Genomic DNA, 22,642 nt, shown 5'->3' with positions numbered 1-22,642 from the left:
GTATACGGATGTTACTGCGATTGAGGTGAAAGAGAAAAGTGGAAAGTTGTGAGCTAACTATTAGCTATTTTTGTGTGTGTGTGTGTGTGTGTGTGTGTGTGTGTGTGTGTGTGTGTGTGTGTGTGTGTGTGTGTGTGTGTGTACACAGTGGTGTCAAATTTCACTCCACTTACTGCGACATCACCGGTCACCATGGCAACGGGGGGCCAATGATAGAGTTATGGGCGGTATTCCCTACGTTCTACCTACATCGGACGTTCTCCCTACCTACCGCTTGGAAGTGGGATGCGGCTTTAAGCCAATTGTAAATATAAGATTATATGTCAGGCACACGGCAATCTGTCAGAGCTGCAGTGGGCATGCCCTGCTAAATAACTAATAATACAAGCAAACAGTTATTTTGGTGAGCGACACTATTGTTCGACAAAGCATAAATTAGGCTTCAATATTCCCTATACTGTACACCCACTGTAGGTCCCATAATTGAACAGTAACAAACAAATCATAACCACAGCAGATCTACAAGCTTGTAGATCGGCTGTTGCTGGTGTTGTAGAGGAGTGTATGGAGGGGGAAAAAATGAGGGAGCCGTCGTATATAGGCTGGTTGATGAACCAAAGAAATACAAAAACATACCACCGCTGTTTTTTTAAACATGTCTACGCATATGATATAAGTTATGTAAATCACATAACTTTTCTATTGTGTTGTTGTCCAGTGTGATAAGGGGAAATGTGTTTATTGTGCGGCATTGTGAGGCTGAAAGTAAACAGGATTTGTGTTGCTTTCCTATTCATTGTGTTGACCTGGAGAGAGGGGGACAGACCCCCCCCCCCCCATACCCCCTCTAGATGTGGTATAGCAATCACAGATGGGGGGACCTGTTCCACTTTATCGGACCTGCTGCCTAAAAAAAACAGAGCCAGCTGTACCAAGTTCAGGGATCTCATTGGGTTAGACTAGAACAATCAGCTTGATAGTGCTGTAATCCTCGTTCTCTGACTTTTAATGCACACTCTCTCTCTCACGGGTATTATTGTAAGGAAGAAATTATAGGCCTGTGCAACATCTATTCACCTCGCCTTGTACTATCATGCAATTGGACAATGGACAATGCATTATCAATCTTTCACACCAATGAGAGAGGCCATGGACGGGGTTATTAGGCAATTTGCCGTGTAGCCTCTTGGGTAATGATGACCTTGTTTTCCCAGTGCAGGTGTGTTTGTTAGTTCTCTGAGTCTGTGGTGAGTTTATCTCTGGGAAGGGATCCGCTCCTGTTTGTTTTAGCCAGAGATTCATCAGCAGAGTTAATTCCTCGGCACTCAGTGCGTGACTAAACATTCACGAGGTTGTTCAGATTTTTCACCATGCTGTTTTAACCACTTGAACCCTAACATCCCTATTCTGGGCATGTCAGAATAGCCGAATATTCGGCGGAGACTCAGAGATTTGTGGAGGGAAAATGGGGTGTTATGGGGTGGTATTTTTATAATGGGATGGGGGCACACTACAGTAAAGCTGTGTTTACATCTGAAAGAGACAACTTACCATGAACCTCAACAATAATTGTCAAGTAAGTCATTCAAAGTCATTCATTCAAAGTAAGTAAATAAAGTAATACAAAGCACTGCATATTATGCATGCAATGTTTTGAATTACTTACCAAACAGATGATTAACTGACTCACAGATGTGGTGAGTCACTGTCTTGATAAGAAAGATCTAAAACAATTCATTTCTGTTTTTCTTTGAGTAGAATTCCGTATAAGCTATTTTCCTGTAAGCTGCTGCTTCTTTTTTTTCCTTTTTTTTGTCTCAGGCAGCTGTTCAAGCCAAGAGTGGTCTTCTGTGAAGCAAAGGCCTATACTGTTCTGCAACAGCAGCACATGTGGAGTGTAAAGGACATGTTAGGGCATGTTTAGATAACCCACCCACCCTCATGTACGAGACCATTATGGCATTTATCCACGCACACGCAGTAATATGAAATAGAGCACCATTAACGCTTCATCACTTTTGGGAGTAAATGCAAGCTCGAGACATTCCAGAAGAAATACTTAGATGCAGGGTCGGATTTGATGGGGGCATCCATGCTCTGGTCATGTTTTACCCCTGTTTCTGTTCAGACCTTTTGGGAAATGTAGTCTTCTGATATGTAGCCTACTTTTTGATAATATCAATAACAATTTAATTAAAAATGCATATCAACCACAATAACCCTGGCACCTGGTATTTTGTTTTAAAACTTTTCAAATAATTATTCAAATGTAATTCATAAATAGCATGAATAGCAGATATGCAAGCTCACAACACTTCACAACATTTGTGGCACAAAGAAGTGGTACAAAGAAGTATACTGTAGGTCTTAAGTGGTTACTAGGCATGCCTCCAGTGATGCTGCATTTGCGGAAACTTTCACAATCCAGCTTCCTGCATGGTGATTTTGGTGTTCTTGTCAGCACACAGCCAGTATATCTTTTCATCTTCATGTCCTCAACGGTTTCATGCCTCTTGACAGGGTCTAACTCTCAACTCGTCCCCTCTTTTATATCCCCCCAGGGCCAAAACGGTTTGCTCTACATTCACCACACACCTGTAACTACTTGGCAGAGTACCCCCCTCCCCCCAGGTGTCAAATTGAGGATTTATTAAACAAATGAGGCCTGAAGGTACACAAAACACACAGTTAGCATGTTGTAACAACAGATACACACAGAGTCTGTGTGTCCATATCATCACAAACTGGGCGAGTCATACAGGCCTTATTTGTTTGTCATTCAATTGAAAACTATTATGATTACAATAATAAGAGATATAGAGAAGTTTCACTGTAAAGGTAAGCTGTAAGGCATGCTGTATTATCAGTGTTGGGTGTAACGGCATTATAACTAACAGCGTTCGTTACATAGCGCCGTTAGGTTTGGTGGTAACGGAGTAACTTAACAAGTTACTTTTGCAATATAGCAGGATCGTTACCAGTTACATTTCCCAAGAAATAACGGTGTTAATTAGGTATTTACCTATAATTTCCTGTTCTTTCTGTTGCCACAAAGGAAAAATAACCCATCTGACACATTTGCGCTGTTTCCTGAATAAATGAGCTCGATCGGTTACGAAATTTGGTGTAACACGGGGTTACCCGCGGTCATCTATTAGCGACATAAGGAGAACTTATTTGTGCGCTTCTTGTTTACATTCATTTACAGTCACGCACGACATGGCAGGGCTTGAGAGAAGCCCTTTACTAAGGCTGTGGAAGGATTCACACTATTTTTGGATTTACTGGTGAAAGGATAGATCAACGTCATTACATTATCCACGTTGAAGCTGCATGCAGCCACGCACACAGCTGACAGCCTCAACAATCCGGTAGGCTGCACTCTTTTTTATGTTTACCAAACTTCCTCACAGGTGGGTTTTAATGGTCAGTAACGGAAAAAGTAACCTAACGAGTTACTTTTCTCAGTGGGTAACGATAACGTAACGCAGTAACTTAACGGATTAGTTTTTCAATTCAGTAACGATTGTAACCTAACAAGTTACTATAAAAAGTAACGATACCCAGTTGTGTGTATCATAAGACATTGTTGCCATTACACATGCTTTAAGTTTAAAAGGTGACTCTGAATTAACTAGCCTGCATTCTTATGTGTACCGGCTTGCAAACCAAATAATTCCTTATTATTCTGATTTACACAGCACATGTAGGCTATACATGTTGCAGAGGTGTGTTGATTAGACTGATTTATACTTAGCCTTGTCGAACACCGACAATAGGAGATTTACAAGGGTTGTGAGCTTGTATGTCTTAGTGTCTATTTTCAGTATGCAGGTGTTGACACTCCAGAGGCACTTCCTGTCGAGCAAGTACAGGTCATGTTCTATACTTGCCCAAAGGTCATGCCCACTTGCCCAAAAAGTAAATCGTCCATTATAAAATATAAGTAAAATTTGAATTACAGTTCAATTTAACACTTATTTTTTTACTTTCTGGGATCTGCGATAAAAAAAATGTCATAGGCTACCTCAATCTTTAATACATAGCTATGAATATGACTATGGGTTCCCACTTATTTTATATTTTTAAGTGTAGCAACAGTTAAAACTACGCAGCACATTATAGGTCAACAGTGCTCTTATTTTACATTACAAAGACAGAGCTCTGGCCACGTTCAGGTAGACAGATATCTCGTGTTATGCATGGTGCACCCCACCGACGGTTGCATCCCCTCTGAAACAAGCTCTTGCTTGGTCAGGCAACCTGAAATCAAACTCCACCTGCCAGAAATGTACCTGCCAGCAGCAGATGGGCAACCCTTATGTCAACGCCTGGTGACACCGGTGTGCAAGTAACTTAGGCTTGATTGATCCCAGTGAAAGTGTCTGCACACTTATGATTATGCATGACTCAACTGGACAATGTGGCTTTGATTGATTGATTGATTGATTGATTGAAGAATTCATAAGTTCACTGGTACAAGAAGGTCAACTTAAAGGACACCCAAGAAAGCCCAGGGCTTTATCATATGAAGGCACTCCCTGTACATGACAACATCTACCTGTCTGTCATGCACCAGGCAGGTGACAGACAGGCCATCTGATGGGAAACTGGGCTCGCTACGAGTGAGAACTTACCTGAGAGCTTGCTCAGCATTTCCTTATCAGAGAGAATCCCATGCAGCTTCTCTTTCAGGCTGGGACTCATCAAGCATCAATCCACCTGCAGGCCAGGGAAAAATAAGTATAAGTATGACTCCTCAGTCAGTGTAGGCTTGAAATCTATAGCTATAGTAGCCTATAATTATGCAAAGACAAAGTAGTTCTGTTTTAAATGATATGCATGAGCATTAAAGAGACTTATGTTTAATGTTTTACTTTCACCACACACACACACACACACACACACACACACACACACACACACACACACACACACACACACACACACACACACACACACACACACACACACACACACACACACACATTAGCATAAACCTGCGTTGTGATCTTGTAGATCGGCTATTTTCACTACTTCTTAAACATTTTTATTTCTAATTTATGTAATTTCTTCGATTTTTTTCTTTGATTTCTTCATGAAATTAGCCTATACTGAAATAAATCATTGAATTCATTTTTCATTCAAGAAAATCCTGTCCATTTTAATAATTAATACTTTTTTTAAAATAATTATTAAAAACACTAGAAAGGTTTAGGGAAATTAGGGCGCCACATTCAAACCAAGACTGAAAGAGTGCCGGTGAAACTTGCGTCCAATCATCAAGTTCGCGCGCGATAATGGCAGATCTACAAGCTCACAACGCGTCGCGACGCGACGCGTCGTGAGCTTGTAGATCTGCCATTGTCGCACCGGGGCGACTGCACACTGGTCTGGACTGGTCTGGGTCCTTAACTTTTTTGGAAGAAGAACGCCCCTAGATGTGGAGCAGGGGAATGGAGGCGCTCATTCAGGTCACTTCATTTCCAACTCGGGACTTGAAGTGACAACATCTCCGCGGACTTTCACACAGGCAGGCAGCGAAGCCACTGTCCACTTTGGGGGATTCTATTTTACACAAGGATGATGAATTAAAAGTTTTCGTGTGCTTTTTTTTACCCCCTTACCCGGTCGAAGAGGGGAGGTTAACGTTGGAATAAAACATTTTTTTCTTTAATCGAAGGAATGCATATTTTCTTTGTGAAAGTAACTTTCTTGTTGTCGCTGATTGCTCTCACACGAGGTAAGGATGATGCGCGCAGCTGTGCATGAACCATGCATTCTAATGCACGTACAGACAGATGAGTAGGATGGTAGTAGGAGCAAATACTATAACAATACTGCAGTTTGTTTGGACCAAAACTGATGATAAACTTTGAAAGTAAAGTTAGTCTAGTTGTTGTTGTGTGAACTTGTGTTTACAACGAGTAGGATAAGCTACTAGGTCTACTCGTTGTGTTTTGGTTTGGTTATAATTTACCTATCGGACATGCAGCAGCCTGCTTCATTTAAAATAATTAGTGGTTTCTTAGTTTAGTGATTTCTTTGTGACTATATTCAGCTGTTTAATTAGTTCGAAAATAATTCTTGCACGCGCCAATTCAATATTTCGTTTGCGCAGTGAGTGAGTGAGTGAGCTCTCATCTGCGACTTAATTTGTTTTCTAGGAGGTCATGTTTATTATATAACAGAAACATGAAAACTCGCAGACTGTCAGTAGCTTGTAGATCTGTTCTTGCTCCCCCCCCCTTTTTTTGGCAAGCGACACCGCCACGCTAGTGTAGGATTCATTCACAGGTCAGGTGCGCTTCCAGGTGGCAAGAAAGACACACACCTACATTCGATGAGTAATAGGATCATATACCTAAGCCATTTACTGTAACTGTGATGATGAATAAAACAAACATTAGAATGCATTTCGTAGGATTATCTCCTGGAATGACTATAGAATATGCTCAGACAATAAACGAGTTATGAGACAAGCATAGTTACAAGACTAGTTGACTTCTACAGAAGTAAAAACAAGTAACAACTCCATTTAATCAGCTTTTGTTGTCACAACACAGGTTTACAGGTGTAAAAAGGGGGTGATTATATTATTATTGTTTTTTCCAAAGCTACTACCATCATGTGTAGTTTTAAGTAAAGGGCAGAAGAAAGGGCCAGAAAGGTCAGATATATTCAAATATTTCTGATTGTGCGTATAGATGCTCAACTATTCCAGACATCCTGACAAGGTTAAGCATAATACATACATTAGGGTGCATGCCATGGTTAGAAGAAATGGAAATGGCTTTGTGATTATTGTTCAAACTTGGCATTTACATTCAAATTCTGAATCATTCTCAGGCCGAAGATGCTCCACCGAATTGTGTTTGAACCAGGGGACCTGCGAAGCTACTCCGGATGGTAATGGAGAGTGCAAGTAAGTTTAAGAATCAAACAATTACCCTCGAAAACAAGCCTTATTTCAAGAATGTGGGAAAGCAGCTACCGGAAAACGTTGTTTTTGCTATGTTGTATTTCCCAGGCCTCTAAAGGGCAAGAACTCACACTCCTGGTAGTAACCTTCCTATTCCTGGAGGGCAAACGGCCAGGACCGTGCAGCCAATGTGTGGATGGGACAGAGGTCATCATCGCACGCGCACCCATGAACATGCACATGTGTGTGCGCGTGTCTCGGTCTGCTCATGTCTGCTAATGCCACCACATACACCCCTCAACAGCCAAAGTCTCGCAGGCTCGCGGAGTCCTAAATCTTGTTAATCTTTTCTTTCGCGGAGCGACAGCTGGGGTTGCCAGAAGCTCGGCGACCATTGTTCTCCGCTGCGATTAATTCTGTGTGACTAATCTGGGTGAGGCTTCCCAGAGAGACCCTCAGACCATGTCCTCCAACCCCCCCTCTCCCCTCTCCTGGGATTTTGTCCCTTCTTCAATGGTTCTCAATGCTTTCTCTCACTCTCTCTTTCTCACTCTCTCTCTCCCTCTCTGGCTCTCTCTCCCCCTCTCCCTCTGTGTCTCTCTCATGCTCTGGGGCAGACGATTACAGGGCAGTTAGGCAAGATGCTTTCATAATAATAGTAAAAAAAGAAAAAATTATGGGAAGACATAATTTCTCTTTTTAACCTTTCGGTTTTCCCGAGTCTTGGGTTCCCTGAGAGTTATTTGACGTGTAGACCTCGAGGTCTCTGTTTAGTTGTGGCCCTGAACCCTCTTCATCCTGCCTTCAGGCTTAATTGGCACAGGAAGTGCCAGCTAGTGTTGTCTTACAGGAGCAGCAGACATGGAGTGTAGGGAAGGTGGACACACAGGTGTAGCCTGGTCAGTCGGGGCCTGCCGGGTTGGCCGGACAGGGCAGTGGACTAAAGCCCTCTAAAGGCCTAGGCAGGCCATCTTGGCTCCCCGCCACATCTTAATTTGGTCTGGCTGTGTTGTTCACTCCCTTCATTCAACCCCCCCGCCCCCCCCATCCCCTCCAGAGGACCACAAAGCCATCATTGTGCCTCTGCACTGTCCTGCTCCTCAGACTTCTCCAATTAAACATGGAGATGGGAATGAGAGGCTATAGCTCCACTGTTTTGAAGAAGGATTTTGGGGAGGGAGGGGGGGGGGGGGCACAAGGCATGGTGTTTTTATGTACTTTTTTTTTTTACTTTGTGCAAGCTGCCTGTCACTGCGACCAGGGGCTTGGTGTAGACAGAGTTCAGAGGTCGGGTTCGAGGTTTCTTTCACGGCTACTTGGAAGAGAGAATTGTGTTTGTTTTGACAGTTGGCAGGTTTTCCGAGCTGCTGTGAGGACTGGACTGAACACTGTGTTGTTGAGCAGAGCAGAGCAGAGCTAAATGAAATGAAAACTGCTGGCGTCCTCTATTCAGCAAGAGCAGAACGTCTTATTTTTGTGTAAGTGGTTTTGAGCAGCGCAGGCTAAAGTGCATGCAATGAACTCAGAGGTTGACACTAAGGTCTCAGAGACACTTGCCCGTCGGCCAAATACAGGTCATGTTCTACTAATTCTAGGTAGGTTCTTCTAGGTAATTCTGTTCAACATTTATTTTTCTACTTTCTGGGGCTGTGCGATAAAAAAAAATCATAGCTTAATGTTAATACCGAATCGTTACCTATAGTTATGAATATCACTTATATTTTTAAGTGTAGCAACAGTGCAAACAGCACATTATAGGTAAACAGTGCTCCTATTCTACATTCCACAGACCAGAAGACAGAGCTCTCTGGCCACGTTCAGGTGTGACAGATACAGTACATGATATGTACAGGTATCTCTATCTCGTGCTATGTTTATAGAGACGGTTGCAACCCCTCTCAAATGAGCACTTGCCCGGATGGGAAACCTGAAAGCAAACTCCACCTGCCCGAAGGTTTTATTTACCTGCCAGCGGCAGGTGGGGAACCCTTAGTGTCAACGCCTGGAACTGCTGGTTTCCTCTCTGATAATGTGTCCTTTTTGTGTAAAGCTGATGATGCCTACACTGCAGCAGCAAGTGTGTATCGATGCAATTGATGCTAAAATGCTTGTAAAACTGCATGGTCAGCAGGCTAGTCACCAACAGGTGGGTCTTAAAATCCACATATAGCCTTTTCCTGTTGTAATGTGAAGTTTAGCTTCCAGGTCTGTACAAACTATACTGTATTTAATTGAATACCAAGCCAAGGCTAGATTAAAGTGTAATCTTTTAATCTGTCAACAAGCCAATGTGCAAAATAAAATACATGGCCAAGTTAAAGTTAACCACTTCAGCCATATTACAAAAACATTTGAAAGAAAGAAAGAAAAGAAAATAGCCAATCTGCAAGCTCACCACACGTCGCCTTGTGATGTGTTGTCAGCTATTTTTGAAACATTGTCGAAGGCTTTCGAAGATCTTCACCTATATGACATGCCCAATATAGGGATGCTAGGGGTCAACAGGGAGCTATTTTTCACAGACTCATTTACATCTTGGTCCCCCACCCACCCAAGTATATGACGTGAGCATAAAATGGCTACTACGTGAATACGAGTCAATTATGAGCTTCTATCAAAAGCAGACGCATCTTGCGTCAAGTGTTAACTTATTTGGAGGTTAAGCTATAGTGCCATCGAATGTTTCAGTACTGTATAGTGTGGCAGTGATGCCTACTTCACATACCATACCATGAATACCACCTCCTCCATATCTGGCCCAGGCCACAGAGATAACGACTAATGTTTATCTCCAAAGAACTTGAAGGAGGCCTCTCATCTACTGTATAGCGGACTGGCGGTAACATTAAGCAGCGCCCGATCGACATGAGCCAATCCAGAGCAGGCAACCAAAAAAAAGTAGAAATTCCAACGCTGCCATTGCTGGAATGAAAGGCGCTTAGCAGAGCCCCATGCCAGAGAGATGAGAGATGTTGGGCGAGTGAGGGTCAGTGAGGAAGGAAGCTGCTGAGAGGTCGAATGCCATCAACTTCAGTTGGTTGACATTAATGTCCTGGAAAAGAAAAGGAGTTTTGACAGCCTGTTGATATACAGTACAGCACTGGTTGTGACCTTGAGTATATATTATCAGAGAGACTAGCTTAGGCCTTCTCAGGATATGAAATGGGCACGTACCTTTTAGGCGAAGCCCGAAGTGGGGAAATGTCCGATACCGTAGCGATCTGGCGAACGTCTTCTGGACAGGGCGTTTATCGTGCGCTTGCCCAGGCCTTACGGCCTGGGCATAAATATAACGATTGCATTCACCACGGCTTCGTAACTCGCGCGGCGCTCCGCCGGCCGCGCGGCCCTGGCCCGCTCTTCGCGGCCACTCGCGCCTGCGGTGCTCGGGGGCGAAGAGCAGGACCAAGGTCCGCTGGCCTTCGCGCCGCTTGCAGTGTCGTGGACAATCGATTCGCCAGATCGCTACGGTAGGAGACAAATCCCCACTTCGCCAGTTCGGGCTTCGCCAGAACAGGACTTTCCCTATAAAAGATGTGGTACTTTTAAGTGTGGAGTGGACCAGACACGCTGTAACACCTTGTGGTGTTGCGACTTAGTAACGAATGGCGTAACGTATTGGTGTTACAAAAATAAATCTCAGCTCCCTCTGCTACAGTGCACTCATAAGTCAAATGTATGCTTTGTTGCAAAAGTGTATGTGAGATACTGTATGTTGGTAAGGTCTGACATGCCACTGTACTTTCCCCCCTGAAGTGTAAATTAGACTTTTCTCCAGTTAACTAGCGACAATGTCCCCTGCACTGCCTGCAGCTAGCGCAGTGACGTGAGACATTGTCAGTGCCAGAGAAAGAAATAACCAGGATGAATGCCTGAGAAAGAGGTCCCCAACTTGAGGGCTAGATATACTGTACTTCAATGTGTGCGGTGTGTCGCACACTGAAAATATCAGATCTACAAGCTCACAACGGGTCACACTGTGACACGCGCGTGGGCTTGTAGATTTCCTATTTTCAGTGCGCGCAACTAAAGAAATCTGGCTTTAATCCTCAGTGCACTCTTTCCAAAGACCTGAGGCGGCAATACATCTGATAATCAATCACTTAAGTGGCACTGCGTGCGTGCGTGCGTGCGTGCGTGCGTGCGTGCGTGTGTGCGTGTGTGTGTGTGTGTGTGTGTGTGTGCATACATTTCCACCGCTTCAGTTAGATAACAAGCAGACCCATTAATCCCCGGGCTGGCATGTGTGCTGACTGGTGACTGCTATACAGTATACATCCACATCAATGAAAGTGTCTCCTTGTCTCCCCGATGCTGGGGATTCTTCAAAGCCACCTCTGTGTTTGCTCTAGTCAGATGAGTTCATCTTATCCCCCCCGCCTTCCCCTGTCTCCATTCAGAGTCAGGAAACGGGCCTCAGAGGGGCCCGGGGAAGAAAAGGTGCTGTATCTGATCATATCATCACACAGTCCAGGAGCACACACAGCCCCCCAGGCTTTTATATGGCCGCCTCCGCCCGGTGTGGGTTTCCAAATCTGGCGAGAGCCGGGGCTGGTGAGAGGGCTGATCGACTGCACTGAACGGACTCTGGATCAGACTGACAGTCGTGACATAGACAGAATGCCGAGATGATATATCACACAGACTTTGATCACCGGCTTATTGGACTGACCGGCTAGGTGTGCGTGTGTGTGTGAGTGTGTGCGTGCGTGCGTGTGTGTGTTCCTGACATAGGTAACATTTTTGGTGGAAAAACTCTGTCATCAAGCCAGTTGACTGGGAACAAAATTGGTGTCCCTCTTCATTATATTTCATAAAGATAGGCTTTAAATCCATTTTAGATAAGGTTAGGATTAGGAATAGGATGAGGAGATATGGAATGAATTGAAGTCAATGCAACAATCACAAAAGTTTGCAAAACTAACGGTGTGTGTGTGTGTGTGTGTGTGTGTGTGTGTGTGTGTGTGTGTGTGTGTGTGTGTGTGTGTGTGTGTGTGTGTGTGTGTGTGTGTGTGTGTGCGCGCGCGCAGTGTGCACACGTGCACGTGTGTTTTGTATGTGTATAGCACTGAGCGTACTCCACACCGCACTTCCTCATTTGGTGTTTTTTGAGCCTGACCACCTGTCTGTGGATCACAGAAGAACAACTGAAAGGGGACATGGCAGCATGCCCCATAATACCCATGATTACTTGTGGTTGCGGCCCATTCAGCTCCACACAGAAAACGTCTGTCTCACTCTGCCAGGTGCCCTTTTAGAGACTCACTCACTCTCTCACAGAGTCCCAGACGCGCACTCAAAGGATGCTTAGGAGAATGGAGCCGCGTTTGCCTTTGTTGTGAACCGAAGCAGTTCTGTTTAATCAAGGCATCTAGGGAGCTACGCAGTAAAATCCTAAACACAACAAAGACTCGTACGGATGCATTTGGTTCAAATTTTTTTACCGTACAGGATTTTACTGTATGTATATGCAGGTCATGTGACTAAGGTTAACCACGGTTTCTCTGTTACATTTGTTGCATTTCATTCTGCATTTCTCCCCTCAGTCAAGGCTTCATATGAGATTGTGACTGAGCGCTGCGTTTTAGCCGAACTCTCTGCGCGTAACAAGCTGCCGTCTACACTAACAACCTTAAGTGTCCGGTTGCGCTGTCAGTTTACACCGTAAGACATTCTTAGACCGTTGAAGTGGTTCCCAGCCTCGTAAAACACACATTGGCACTAGTCATTAGAGAGCTGCCATGACTCGCAAGTGCACACACACACACACACACACGCACGCATGCACACACACACACACACACACACACACACACACACACACACACACACACACACACACACACACACACACACACACACACACACACACACTGAGTGGTCAGTACCTGGAGAGACCCCGGGGGGAGCGGGCTCTTTCCCATGGGTTGTTTTAGTAATTGGACCAAATAAACAGTGTCTCTAAACTCTAATGGAGTCTACCAGATGTGGGCTGGCCAGGTCAACGATTACAATTAGAGAGAGAAAAAAGAGCAGGATGAGTGGAGGGAGGAACAGACGACATGGGGGCAGTGCAGTTGGACCCCCTGTAATTTGTAACAACAGTGGCGGTTTGGTGGTGGTGGTAATTTGGGTTTCGGTCCCAGTTTGAGGTCTAGTCCATTCCAGGCTAGGCTGCAGCACTACTCCCCACATGGGGGTCCCCAGATGACAGTGAAGTGACAATTTAAGGACTTTTTAAAAGAAAGAAAAAAGAGGAGTTGTGAGTTTGTAGATCGACTATATTCACAATATTTATCTGTGTAACCGAGTCAGAATAAATGCAATGCTCGAGGCATGTGTGTTCTTACAATTCTTAGTGCTTGTCAGCGTGGGGGGTCCCCAGTTCAAATATGATTATTAATATTTTGCGGGGTCGCGGGCCGCGGCCTGAAAAGGTTTAGAAATAAACTTGAATAAGTAGGGAAGGCCTGAGTCAGGTGTTTTGCTGAGTAGCTTCTCGATAATTAGTTGATAAACATTTTTTTGTTGAGGCAGAAAGGTGAGAACCAGTGTTTCTCAAAGTGGGGTCCAGGGACCCCTAGGGTTCCCAGGGGGACCTTACATGAATTTTATACTTTGGCTGTTAAAAGAAATATTGCTATTTTTGAAACATTTTGAAAATATTTTGAAAACACAAGTCTCCTCTGAATCTCTGGCACTGAATCTTTTCAGATGAGGGTCAAATACATATCAATTTGGGGATCTTTTTTGACGTGGACATCTTTGAGAACCACAGGGCTAGACTACAATTTACGATCACATTGTAGGCATACAGTATGTCTTATCCAGAGCAACATAAAATAAGCATGATAAATAATCACATACCTGTAGAATGCAGAGAGACGCTGTAGAGCCACACAGCCTCAATAAACTAGGCTACCAGGTAAATAATGAGCATAGCACCTGTCTAAACAATATGTTCACAATCTGAACATCAAAACTATTGCATACCAGGTAAACAGTGGACCTAGCATCTGTCTAAATAACATTCTTAAAGCTGCACTATGTAACTTCGCTCTAGTAGACTTCTACCCTGGATTTGAACCTGGGCTCCTGCGTGAGGGCTGACTATTTTAGCATTGAGCTAATAGAGGCTACCTGCTTGCTTTGGGGATGAATTGAATCGTGACCTTCAGCTCAAAATTTGTGTCAAACCAGAAACAGGATTGTGTCAAAGGTCATGTCTCACCTATACACAGGATCTAAATGTCTCAATTGAAGAGCAGGGAGACTAATTACAACAGCTTCAATTGTATAAAGGGCTGTCCACACTGTCTCCGACCACCAAACTTTGTCGGAAAGGTCCAGTTCAACTACAGAACGACGTCACTCACAACCTCTGAAAAGCATTACCATGAGTTTGAGTTTGGAAAGCTGCACACTCATATGTTGTGACTCTCCGACGAAAAGTTTGGTGGTCGGGATAGGATAGGCTGCATCGTATGATTCGTATCCACAATCATGTTGGTCAGTTGCTAGCATCAATGGAGAGAGAGGTAGAAGAAGTGGTACAGGGAGAGTGAAGTGCGAAGGCAGTGGTGGAAAAAGCACTCAAATATTTTACGTAAGTAAAAGTATCAATAAGAAGAAGTACTTGTTATGCAGAATGTCCCATTTCAAGTTTTCAAATGTATTAAAATCTTTGAAAAAATAGAAGATTTACAAGCTCACATGCGACTATTGTCGCATGTGAGCTTGAGCTTGTAGATCGGCTATTTTCAAATGGCCCAAATTTGTATAGGGGCTGAAGTGGTTACTGTATGTCTTGTAATAATAATCGAAATCTTCAAAGTAACCAGTAACTAAGTCTTCATATAATTATAGTCGAGTAAAAGTACAATATTTGTCTCTGAGATGTAGTGGAGTAGAAGTAAAAGTATTGGAAATACTCCGGTAAAGTAAAAAGAAACAAAATTGTACTTAAGTACAGTACTTAGTTACTTTACATCACTGTCAGTTGCTAGCATCAATGGAGAGCTACAGTAGGTGAGTTGAGGTGAACTCTGAAGAGTTGAATCTTCAGATTACGGCAGTAAATTGGGACTACGTCATGAATGATTGTGATTGTCTTTATGTTACATTGAGGATCCATGTAGCAGCAGACAAAAACATGAGACTGAGAGAGAGAGAGAGAGAGAGAGAGAGAGAGAGAGAGAGAGAGAGGTTGGGGTGGGGGTGGGGGGGGGGGGGGGGGTGTCAGGTGTGTGGAGGCATGGGAGAGAGGCACCCCCAATCCAGTCTTCCCTGGGGCAATGCTTTTAAAACAGATCAGACTAGACTTAGGGGGACTTAGCCCAGACACAGATACCAAACGGCCAGGAAATGAGGAAATGGGGGTTGGGGGGGGGGGGGGGTAGAGGTAAAAACATGCTGCACTAAAAACACAGTTTGACTCCTGCTTGGCAGCAATTCCATAATGAATTCAGATAGGCTGAGGCACCATTAACCAAGTTAAAGCTACCTACTGGTTAATTGAATTTTTAGGCAGTGATATTGTTCACTTCAATCAATCAAAAACAACAACTACAAACAAATGAGTTCCCTGAAAGGTTGACCTTTTGCAACCTATACATTGTAATACCTTTCACACCGGCTGCCACCTCTGTGTCTCATTAGTTGTTGCTACTTGCTACATGGCAAAACCTCGATATTTCGATGGCCCGTTGTTTCGAGGTCCCAGTAGTCCACCAACTGCGAATAAAGTATTCAATCAATCAATGCTATACATACATATAGAAACATAATTTAATACGAATTTGAAGGTCTTCAGAAAACCTTTTACAATCGGCCTCAGGTCTAAATGGGTTAATAAGTTGTCTACAAATGGAGCATGGAAACGATGCCTTTCTCACTATCCCACAGTGATTTAGTATACTTATTGGCACAATAATGGAATGAGCACACTTAATTCCTATAAAACAAAAACCCTAAAACCTAATTCCCTAAGCTTCTTAGAGAAGAGATAATAATAAATAAAAAAACGTGGCCACCCAAAAAGATCCCTTTGGTTTTGGCCATGCTTGTTTGTGTACAGTGCACATGTGTTAGCCCACATATTATGCAGGTTGAAAGCCTGGTGCTTGTGACCTCAGCAAAAGGTGGCAGATGGCAGATTGGCCCCGGCACTGAGGAAAACCCCTGTGAGTGACGTCTGGCCAAAGGGTCAGATGTCACCACAACATCTGCTGCTGCCGGCCGGGGCCCCGTGGTGCATCCCATCACTGGCTGCAGACAGACCTGTTGCCACTGGATACGGCGGCAGCGATCGAAGAAAAGTAGTTGTGAGAGGGTTTTTGAGCTGTGAGGGGTTGGGAACAATGCAGGCTACTGGCCAGGGATGACAGAGGAGATAATAACAGTATCAGCCTTACACCGCAGCACAGATAACTCCGCTCCTGTTCTGCGGTTATACGATACCTCCCCAGCACCTGATATTTGCACAGCTTCTGATTTGCGCCCCCCCCCGTCTTTTCATGTCTTCATTATTTGACTTTCCGAGCAGGGCCAGTTTACCTGCTGCTGTTGAGATTATCGCTTGTTGAAGCAGCTGCTTTGTTTTGTTTGTTTTGAACACCACCAAGAGACTCCATAAAAGAGAAGCCGAACATCTTTCGTTTTTATCCCTTGTTGTTGTTGTTGTTTTAACCATTTTAACTGTTTAAGCCACATACATTATGTTGTACGGCAAATAACAAAAATAGCTGATCTACATGCTGTTGTGAGCTTGCATTGAAATATATTTTGAAATTTTACATTTTTTGCCTATCATTAATTGACCAAAATAGGGACACCCGGTTTAAAGTGCTAAATTGGTAAAGTATCATTTAAACGGTGAGCTTCCGGTGAAAGCCTGTTTTTGTGCTGACAGCGTATTTGACGGGGTCTCGCCAAGTTAAAGAGCAAACTGTTAGCATTCTTTGCCTAGCGTGTGCTACGGTTGACTTAGCACCAGCGCCTGAGCCCGAGTGTGTTTGGACAGTGCCTCCACGTGCAACGAGGTAAATGAGCAGTGTGTGTGTGTGTGGGTGGGGGCTCTCTCTGTTTGCCTTTTGGGTCTCGGTGCGAGACGCCAGGCGCGTTTTGCGAGGGTAGGGAAGGCCGAAGGGGCCTGTTTCAAAGCCGGTGTGACTTTTTGCAGGGGGCCGTAAAGTGAGGCTGCCAGCGAGCGTCCATTGAGGTTTCTATTCAGGTCCAGGGGGGGACAGGGACGGGACACTGGGGGGGGGGCAGCTCTTTTAGAGTAAACAGCAACATTCCTTCTTACACTGGCCACCCCTCTGTTCGCCTGGTCCCCTTTTCTCCCCACTGGGCAGCAACCCCAGTCCAACCCCACAAAACCAGTTCCAATGTTAGTTTTTTTTTTCTCTCCGAAGCTTTTGTTTGTCCCGTGTGTGTGTGTGTGTGTGTGTGTGTGTGTGTGTGTGTGTGTGTGTGTGTGTGTGTGTGTGTGTTGTGTGTGTGTGTGTGTGTGTGTGTGTGTGTGTGTGTGTGTGTGTGTGTGTGTGTGTGTGTGTGTGTGTGTGTGTGTGTGTGTGTGTGTGTGTGTGTGTGTGTGTGTGTGTGTGTGTGTGTTGGGGATTTGTTTTCAGAAAGTTCCACTTTCTGAGATTATCTTACACTTAGTGCCTCAGTCCTGGCAGACTGCCGCTAGAGGCAACTCTTGAGGAAAGTTTTTTTGGGGATTCGTCAGACTTAATAAATCCTAATGCGGTGTTCTTTACAGAACTAGCCAACCCTATGAAAAAAGGGGTTTGGAGGGAAACGGTGAAAGACGGCACACACACACAAAACATACAGTACACGCATGCGCACGCACGCGCGCGCACACAAACACACAGAGGTGGAGGGAGACTTTTGTAAGCCGTCGCCTTTGAAGAGAGGAAGTTTAAAAAGAGGCGGGTGGGAGGGATAATACGAAAATAAAGAGGGAAATCCAGAGATGAGTCAAATATAAAGGAGGATCACAAGAAAATATATTTTTCGGGGAAGGAGAGAGAGAGAGCAGGAGGGGAGAAGAGGAAAGGAAAGAGGAGGCTTTACCAGCTGAATGCGCGCGCGGCCCCTGGCCTGTGGACGGCCCTGAATTGGTGTGTGTGTGTGTGTGTGTGTGTGTGTGTGTGTGTGTGTGTGTGTGTGTGTGTGTGTGTGTGTGTGTGTGTGTGTGTGTGTGTGTGTGTGTGTGTGTGTGTGTGTGTGTGTGTGGGGTAGAAAACAATGGGCCCACTCATCCTTCCCTCCCTCCTTCCCTCTCTCACTCCCTCGTTCTCCCTCTCCACTCCCCTTCTGAAGCTCCTGGAGTGTGTGTGTGTGTGTGAGTGTGCGTGTGCGTGTGCGTGCACTCATACCACCCCATGGTCCGGGCTCGTTCCATTCTCTCTGAGGGTTGTGGATGAGAGTGAGGAGTAGGGATGGGACGATACACGATATTATCGTTTATCGTGATAAAAACACTCACGGTATTCGTATCGTGGAGATTTAATTTATCGTGATATCGTCCTCCGTCATGCACTGGGATCAATTCACCTTTTATTTGCCGAGCTGCAGATCCGGTACCACTTACAGTAAACCCTCTATAATTGGTAAAAGGTACTTAATAATATACATTCTTTTTTTACTCTCTATCAAATGTCTTTGCCAAAAAATAGCCAATTGCGACGCGTTGTGAGCTTGTAGATCGGCTATTTTTTTGGCAAATGTTCCACCTCAGGATAATCCACCTCAGGATTTTGATTATCGCGATTATATATCAAAAATATGTCACAATAATCGTTCATATCGTCACATCCCTAGTGAGGACTGGGTGGTTGGGAGGGGAGGGGAGGGGAGGAGGAGACTAGAGGAAGAGAGGGGAGGGTGTGTGTGTGTGTGTGTGTGTGTGTGTGTGTGTGTGTGTGTGTGTGTGTGTGTGTGTTGGGGGGGTGAGGCAGCAGCTGCCGTCCCCTCATTAACATGCGCACCTGCTCCCTGCGGCCTTTTTGCCAGTGGGCTCGTGCAGCGAGCGCCTCCCGACCCCAGCACCCGCCAGCCACCGCTACCACTGTGTCTTAACTGGACTGACCCCCCCCCCCCACACACACACACACATTCTCACACTGTCCTCCAAGGGAATGTCTAAGGATGCTCAGGAATTCTGAGGAAGCATCCCTTGACACAAAAGAGTAAACAGAATTCTATAACAAAAAAACTAAAAAACTAAATTCATGAACACAAAAAAGTACCCTCTGGGTGTGGGCGATATGGATGAAATCAAATTTCGTGATATCAATGAAAAGTTTTAAAAGTATAATGAATAGGGCTTAGGTAAGTGACATGTTGTGGTTAAAACAAAGTGTTAGTGTTAGTTGAGAAAAAGATGAATCAGGGACCCCCACAATCTGTTCATAGATTCCTCCATATAGTTTCATTATTTGACAGGACAATTATCAGTGTATTTTGGATTCATGTCAATTTGTGTTTTCAGATGTTTAACCACTTGAACCGTCAATACTTAATAAACTTGACCTATCACTCTGTACTTAGTCTGCTCTTTTTACCCAATACATCAAAGCTCTTTGCCAAAAATAGAAGATCTGCGAGGCGTTGTGAGCTTGTAGATCTTCTATTTTTAGCTACATTTCTCAGAATATGGACACAAGGGTTCAAGTGGTCCCGGACCCTCTGTTGAAGACCCTTGCTGTAGAGTGTTTGTTCAGTAACAGGGGTCTCCAAGTTTCTCTTTAATAAACAGAAAATACATTTTCAGGTGGGTGGCCAAATTTCAGAGACAGAGAGTACCCATTCATCGGCTTAAATTTGATAGTGTTCTAGTTCCAGAGAGTTCTCTCTCCTGATTGGATAACATTGGTATCCTGACCTGAAAAAGCATTTTTCTCTTTTCTAAAGAGCTGGACAGACACTGAACAAACACTCTATGTATATAGAGTTATTTAACAAGAAATAGCACTTACTTACCCTATACCCTTAAGTGTTTAAAACCAGGAAAATAAACTAGACTTATGATATCCACAGACGATATTAGCCCAAATCCCAAAGGCGACGGTCTCATATCTCAATATCAATATAATATTGGAATGTTGCCCAGACCTAATAGGCTGCTTAAACAATTGTCAGTCTCAGTTTATTCACTCTTCTATTGACATGGAATTAGAAGAGCAAGTTAATATTGTCTTTGTCTGGCCATACATTAAACCAGATCATGTTTCATATTGATCCTAAATGCTACGGAGTTTGCCCAGAGCAGTGTTTCATGAACATATTTTTATGACTATTGGAGAAAAGATCCGTTTTTTGTTTGTTTGTTTGTTTGTTTGTTGTTGTTTTTTTAGCTATCCTACAACTTATGCCATGGCTACACAGAGCTGGATATTTCATATATCCAGGTTTTTCAGATATCCACATAGAAAAATATCTAGGTCCACACGGAGCTGGATATTTCATATATCCCGGTTTTTCAGATATCCACATAGAAAAATATCTAGGTCCACACGACAAAGATATCTAGATCTAACAAGCACACACACAGTAAAGTCTTCAGAGATATCCGGGTTCCCTGTCTACACGGATCCAGTGAATCGGATATTTTTCAATCTCTCCACTTATTTATCCGGATTCAAAAATATCCAGTTTCGCGGCCAAAATATCCAGCTTGGTGTGGCTGCAAGCCCCAACAGCACCAAAAAATGTCTAGATTCAGAAATATCCAGCTTCATGTAGCCGGCACCTTATTCTTTATTTATTTTATGTATATTTTGAATATCAAATATCTTAATATTGAATCAAGCAACAGTCTGGGGTGCACTGCACACACAAAATGCCAGAGTACTAGACATTAAAATGACCCCAGAAGAACTGTTATAAAGTGAAATACCACTTTATTTCATAATGTTTCTTTCTTTCTTTTGTACGTTTGGTTCCACACCACCAAATCGCTTTTGTGTCTGGAGGCGAGAGCGTTTGGAAACCCCAGCCTTGGCCTGGCAGACACCAAGTGTCGTTCAAGGCAATGGTCACCATTCTAAACACCAGAACAGAGCCATGAGTCCAGGGTTGCCATGTCCGCCTATTTTAAGCCACGTTGGGCTTGTTTTTCTGTAAAGGTGCTTGTAAATATTGGTCGTTTTTAATGTGTTTTCTTTTGGGGAGGGGGGGCTTGTTTCTAAAGCTATTTGGTCGTGTATGAATGTTGTCTAAACCATTGGTTCTCAAACATTTTCATGTCAAGACAAGGACCCCCCCCAAATGAATATGTAATTGTCTGGGCACCCCCACATCTGAAAACCTTTTCGTGCCAGATTTGTGTTGTTAAAATGTTTCCAAAATGTAAAAAAAAAAAAACACACATCTCACAACGCGCATTGTGCTGTGAGCTTGTAGATCGGCTGTTTTTAAACAGCAGTAATATAAAGGTTTATTGAATGTGGCATATTATAGTCGCTTAATTCTTTCTTTGTTGCTTGTTTTCATAGACCTGGTCGCTTTGTTTCTCTCTGCAGAATCTGGCAACTCTGCCTGAGTCCCCTCGGTTGTTTATGCAGCGGGTTTAGGGCAGCGTAGCATGTGATGTTTTCTTTTCCTCGCCACCGAACCCAGGGCTGCCTGATTCCCCTGAGACTGTGAGAGACCCTGTGTAAACACGGGCCCAGCCCGTAGTACACAGACAACACAGTGGCCCCTTTGGGAATGTTTTGGGGACATGGTTTTCTGTGAGCATCCCCCCCTCGGGGCCAATAGACTCGTTATTAGCTCTGGTCAGGTATTCGGGCGCCGCGCGGCGTGGGTTTGATGTCGTGGGAAGCCCGCTTTCATGTCTATGTGTGTGGGGGGGGGGGGGGGGGGACGCTTTACGCAGATAATTGATTCCGCCGCGAGGCGGAGGAAAGGCAACTGTACCAACAGTGGTCGGTTGTTACAAGTTTTATAAGTCCAACAATGAAAAAAAAGATGATGGTGAATTTTCTAAATGAATAGAGTCATTCTTATATTTATTTTTTTGATCCACACACACACATTCACCGTGTCAGTGGATGAGAGGTTGTTCCGATATGGGGTTTTTCAAGGCCGATGCTGAATTGCTGATGTTTTGGAGAAACAGGAAGGCTGTTATCAACATATGTTTCTTTCTCTCTTCTAAAATATTCATAATCTATAATCCATGTGGTGAACTCTGTATCCTGCAAGCTATCAGATTTCACTGTCTGTGCATAATATTATGTTTCTCATTCATAGGCAGGCATGTTTAGAATTTACCCTATTTTACATTTAAAGCACTTTAAGTTATCGTTATGATTAATGTACACAATTACTGGATATCACTCAGGAATCTAATCTGGGCATTTACCAGAACTCTCTCCATCTCTCCTTGCTACTGGTGCTATAGTGCCCTTCCTTGTCTGATAGTCTGGGATCAGCCTCTGTCCAGAAAGTAAGAAAGTATGTTTGTTGAACATTGGAAGTGGAAGGCATTGAAGTGCTTTGAAGTTGCCATAACGTTAGCTTGCAGCTCAAACACTGTGGCGCGGTCACGCCACAATAGAAATGCACTCTTGAGCTTTATTGTGTTTTATCCTTTTGACGTTGATGCTTTTCTGTGGCTGTGATTGTAGAATGAACAAGTAGGTAAGTTAAAATATGGAGGTTTTTGACAACGAAACAACAAAATGCATTCTTAACAGTAAAAAC

The 22,642-nt window shown here is 43.9% G+C and overlaps 1 protein-coding gene across 1 annotated transcript in view; it reads left to right on the top strand.

Annotated features, from left to right (window-relative positions):
- The first annotated feature begins 5,567 nt into the window (after positions 1-5,567).
- notch1b (notch receptor 1b) overlaps positions 5,568-22,642 on the top strand; it is a 72,134-nt gene continuing 55,059 nt past the window's right edge. The window contains exons 1-2 of the mRNA XM_080739176.1: positions 5,568-5,743; positions 6,850-6,925. Of these exons, the coding sequence (XP_080595302.1) occupies positions 5,686-5,743; positions 6,850-6,925 (134 nt within the window). The 5' untranslated portion in view covers positions 5,568-5,685. The remainder of the gene's footprint in view (positions 5,744-6,849; positions 6,926-22,642) is intronic.

Source organism: Nannobrachium achirus, assembly GCF_963921795.1.
Source record: "Nannobrachium achirus genome assembly, chromosome: 12".
NCBI lineage: Eukaryota > Metazoa > Chordata > Actinopteri > Myctophiformes > Myctophidae > Nannobrachium > Nannobrachium achirus.
Note: the sequence above shows the minus strand (reverse complement) of the source record. Positions and strands in the feature narration are given on the sequence as shown.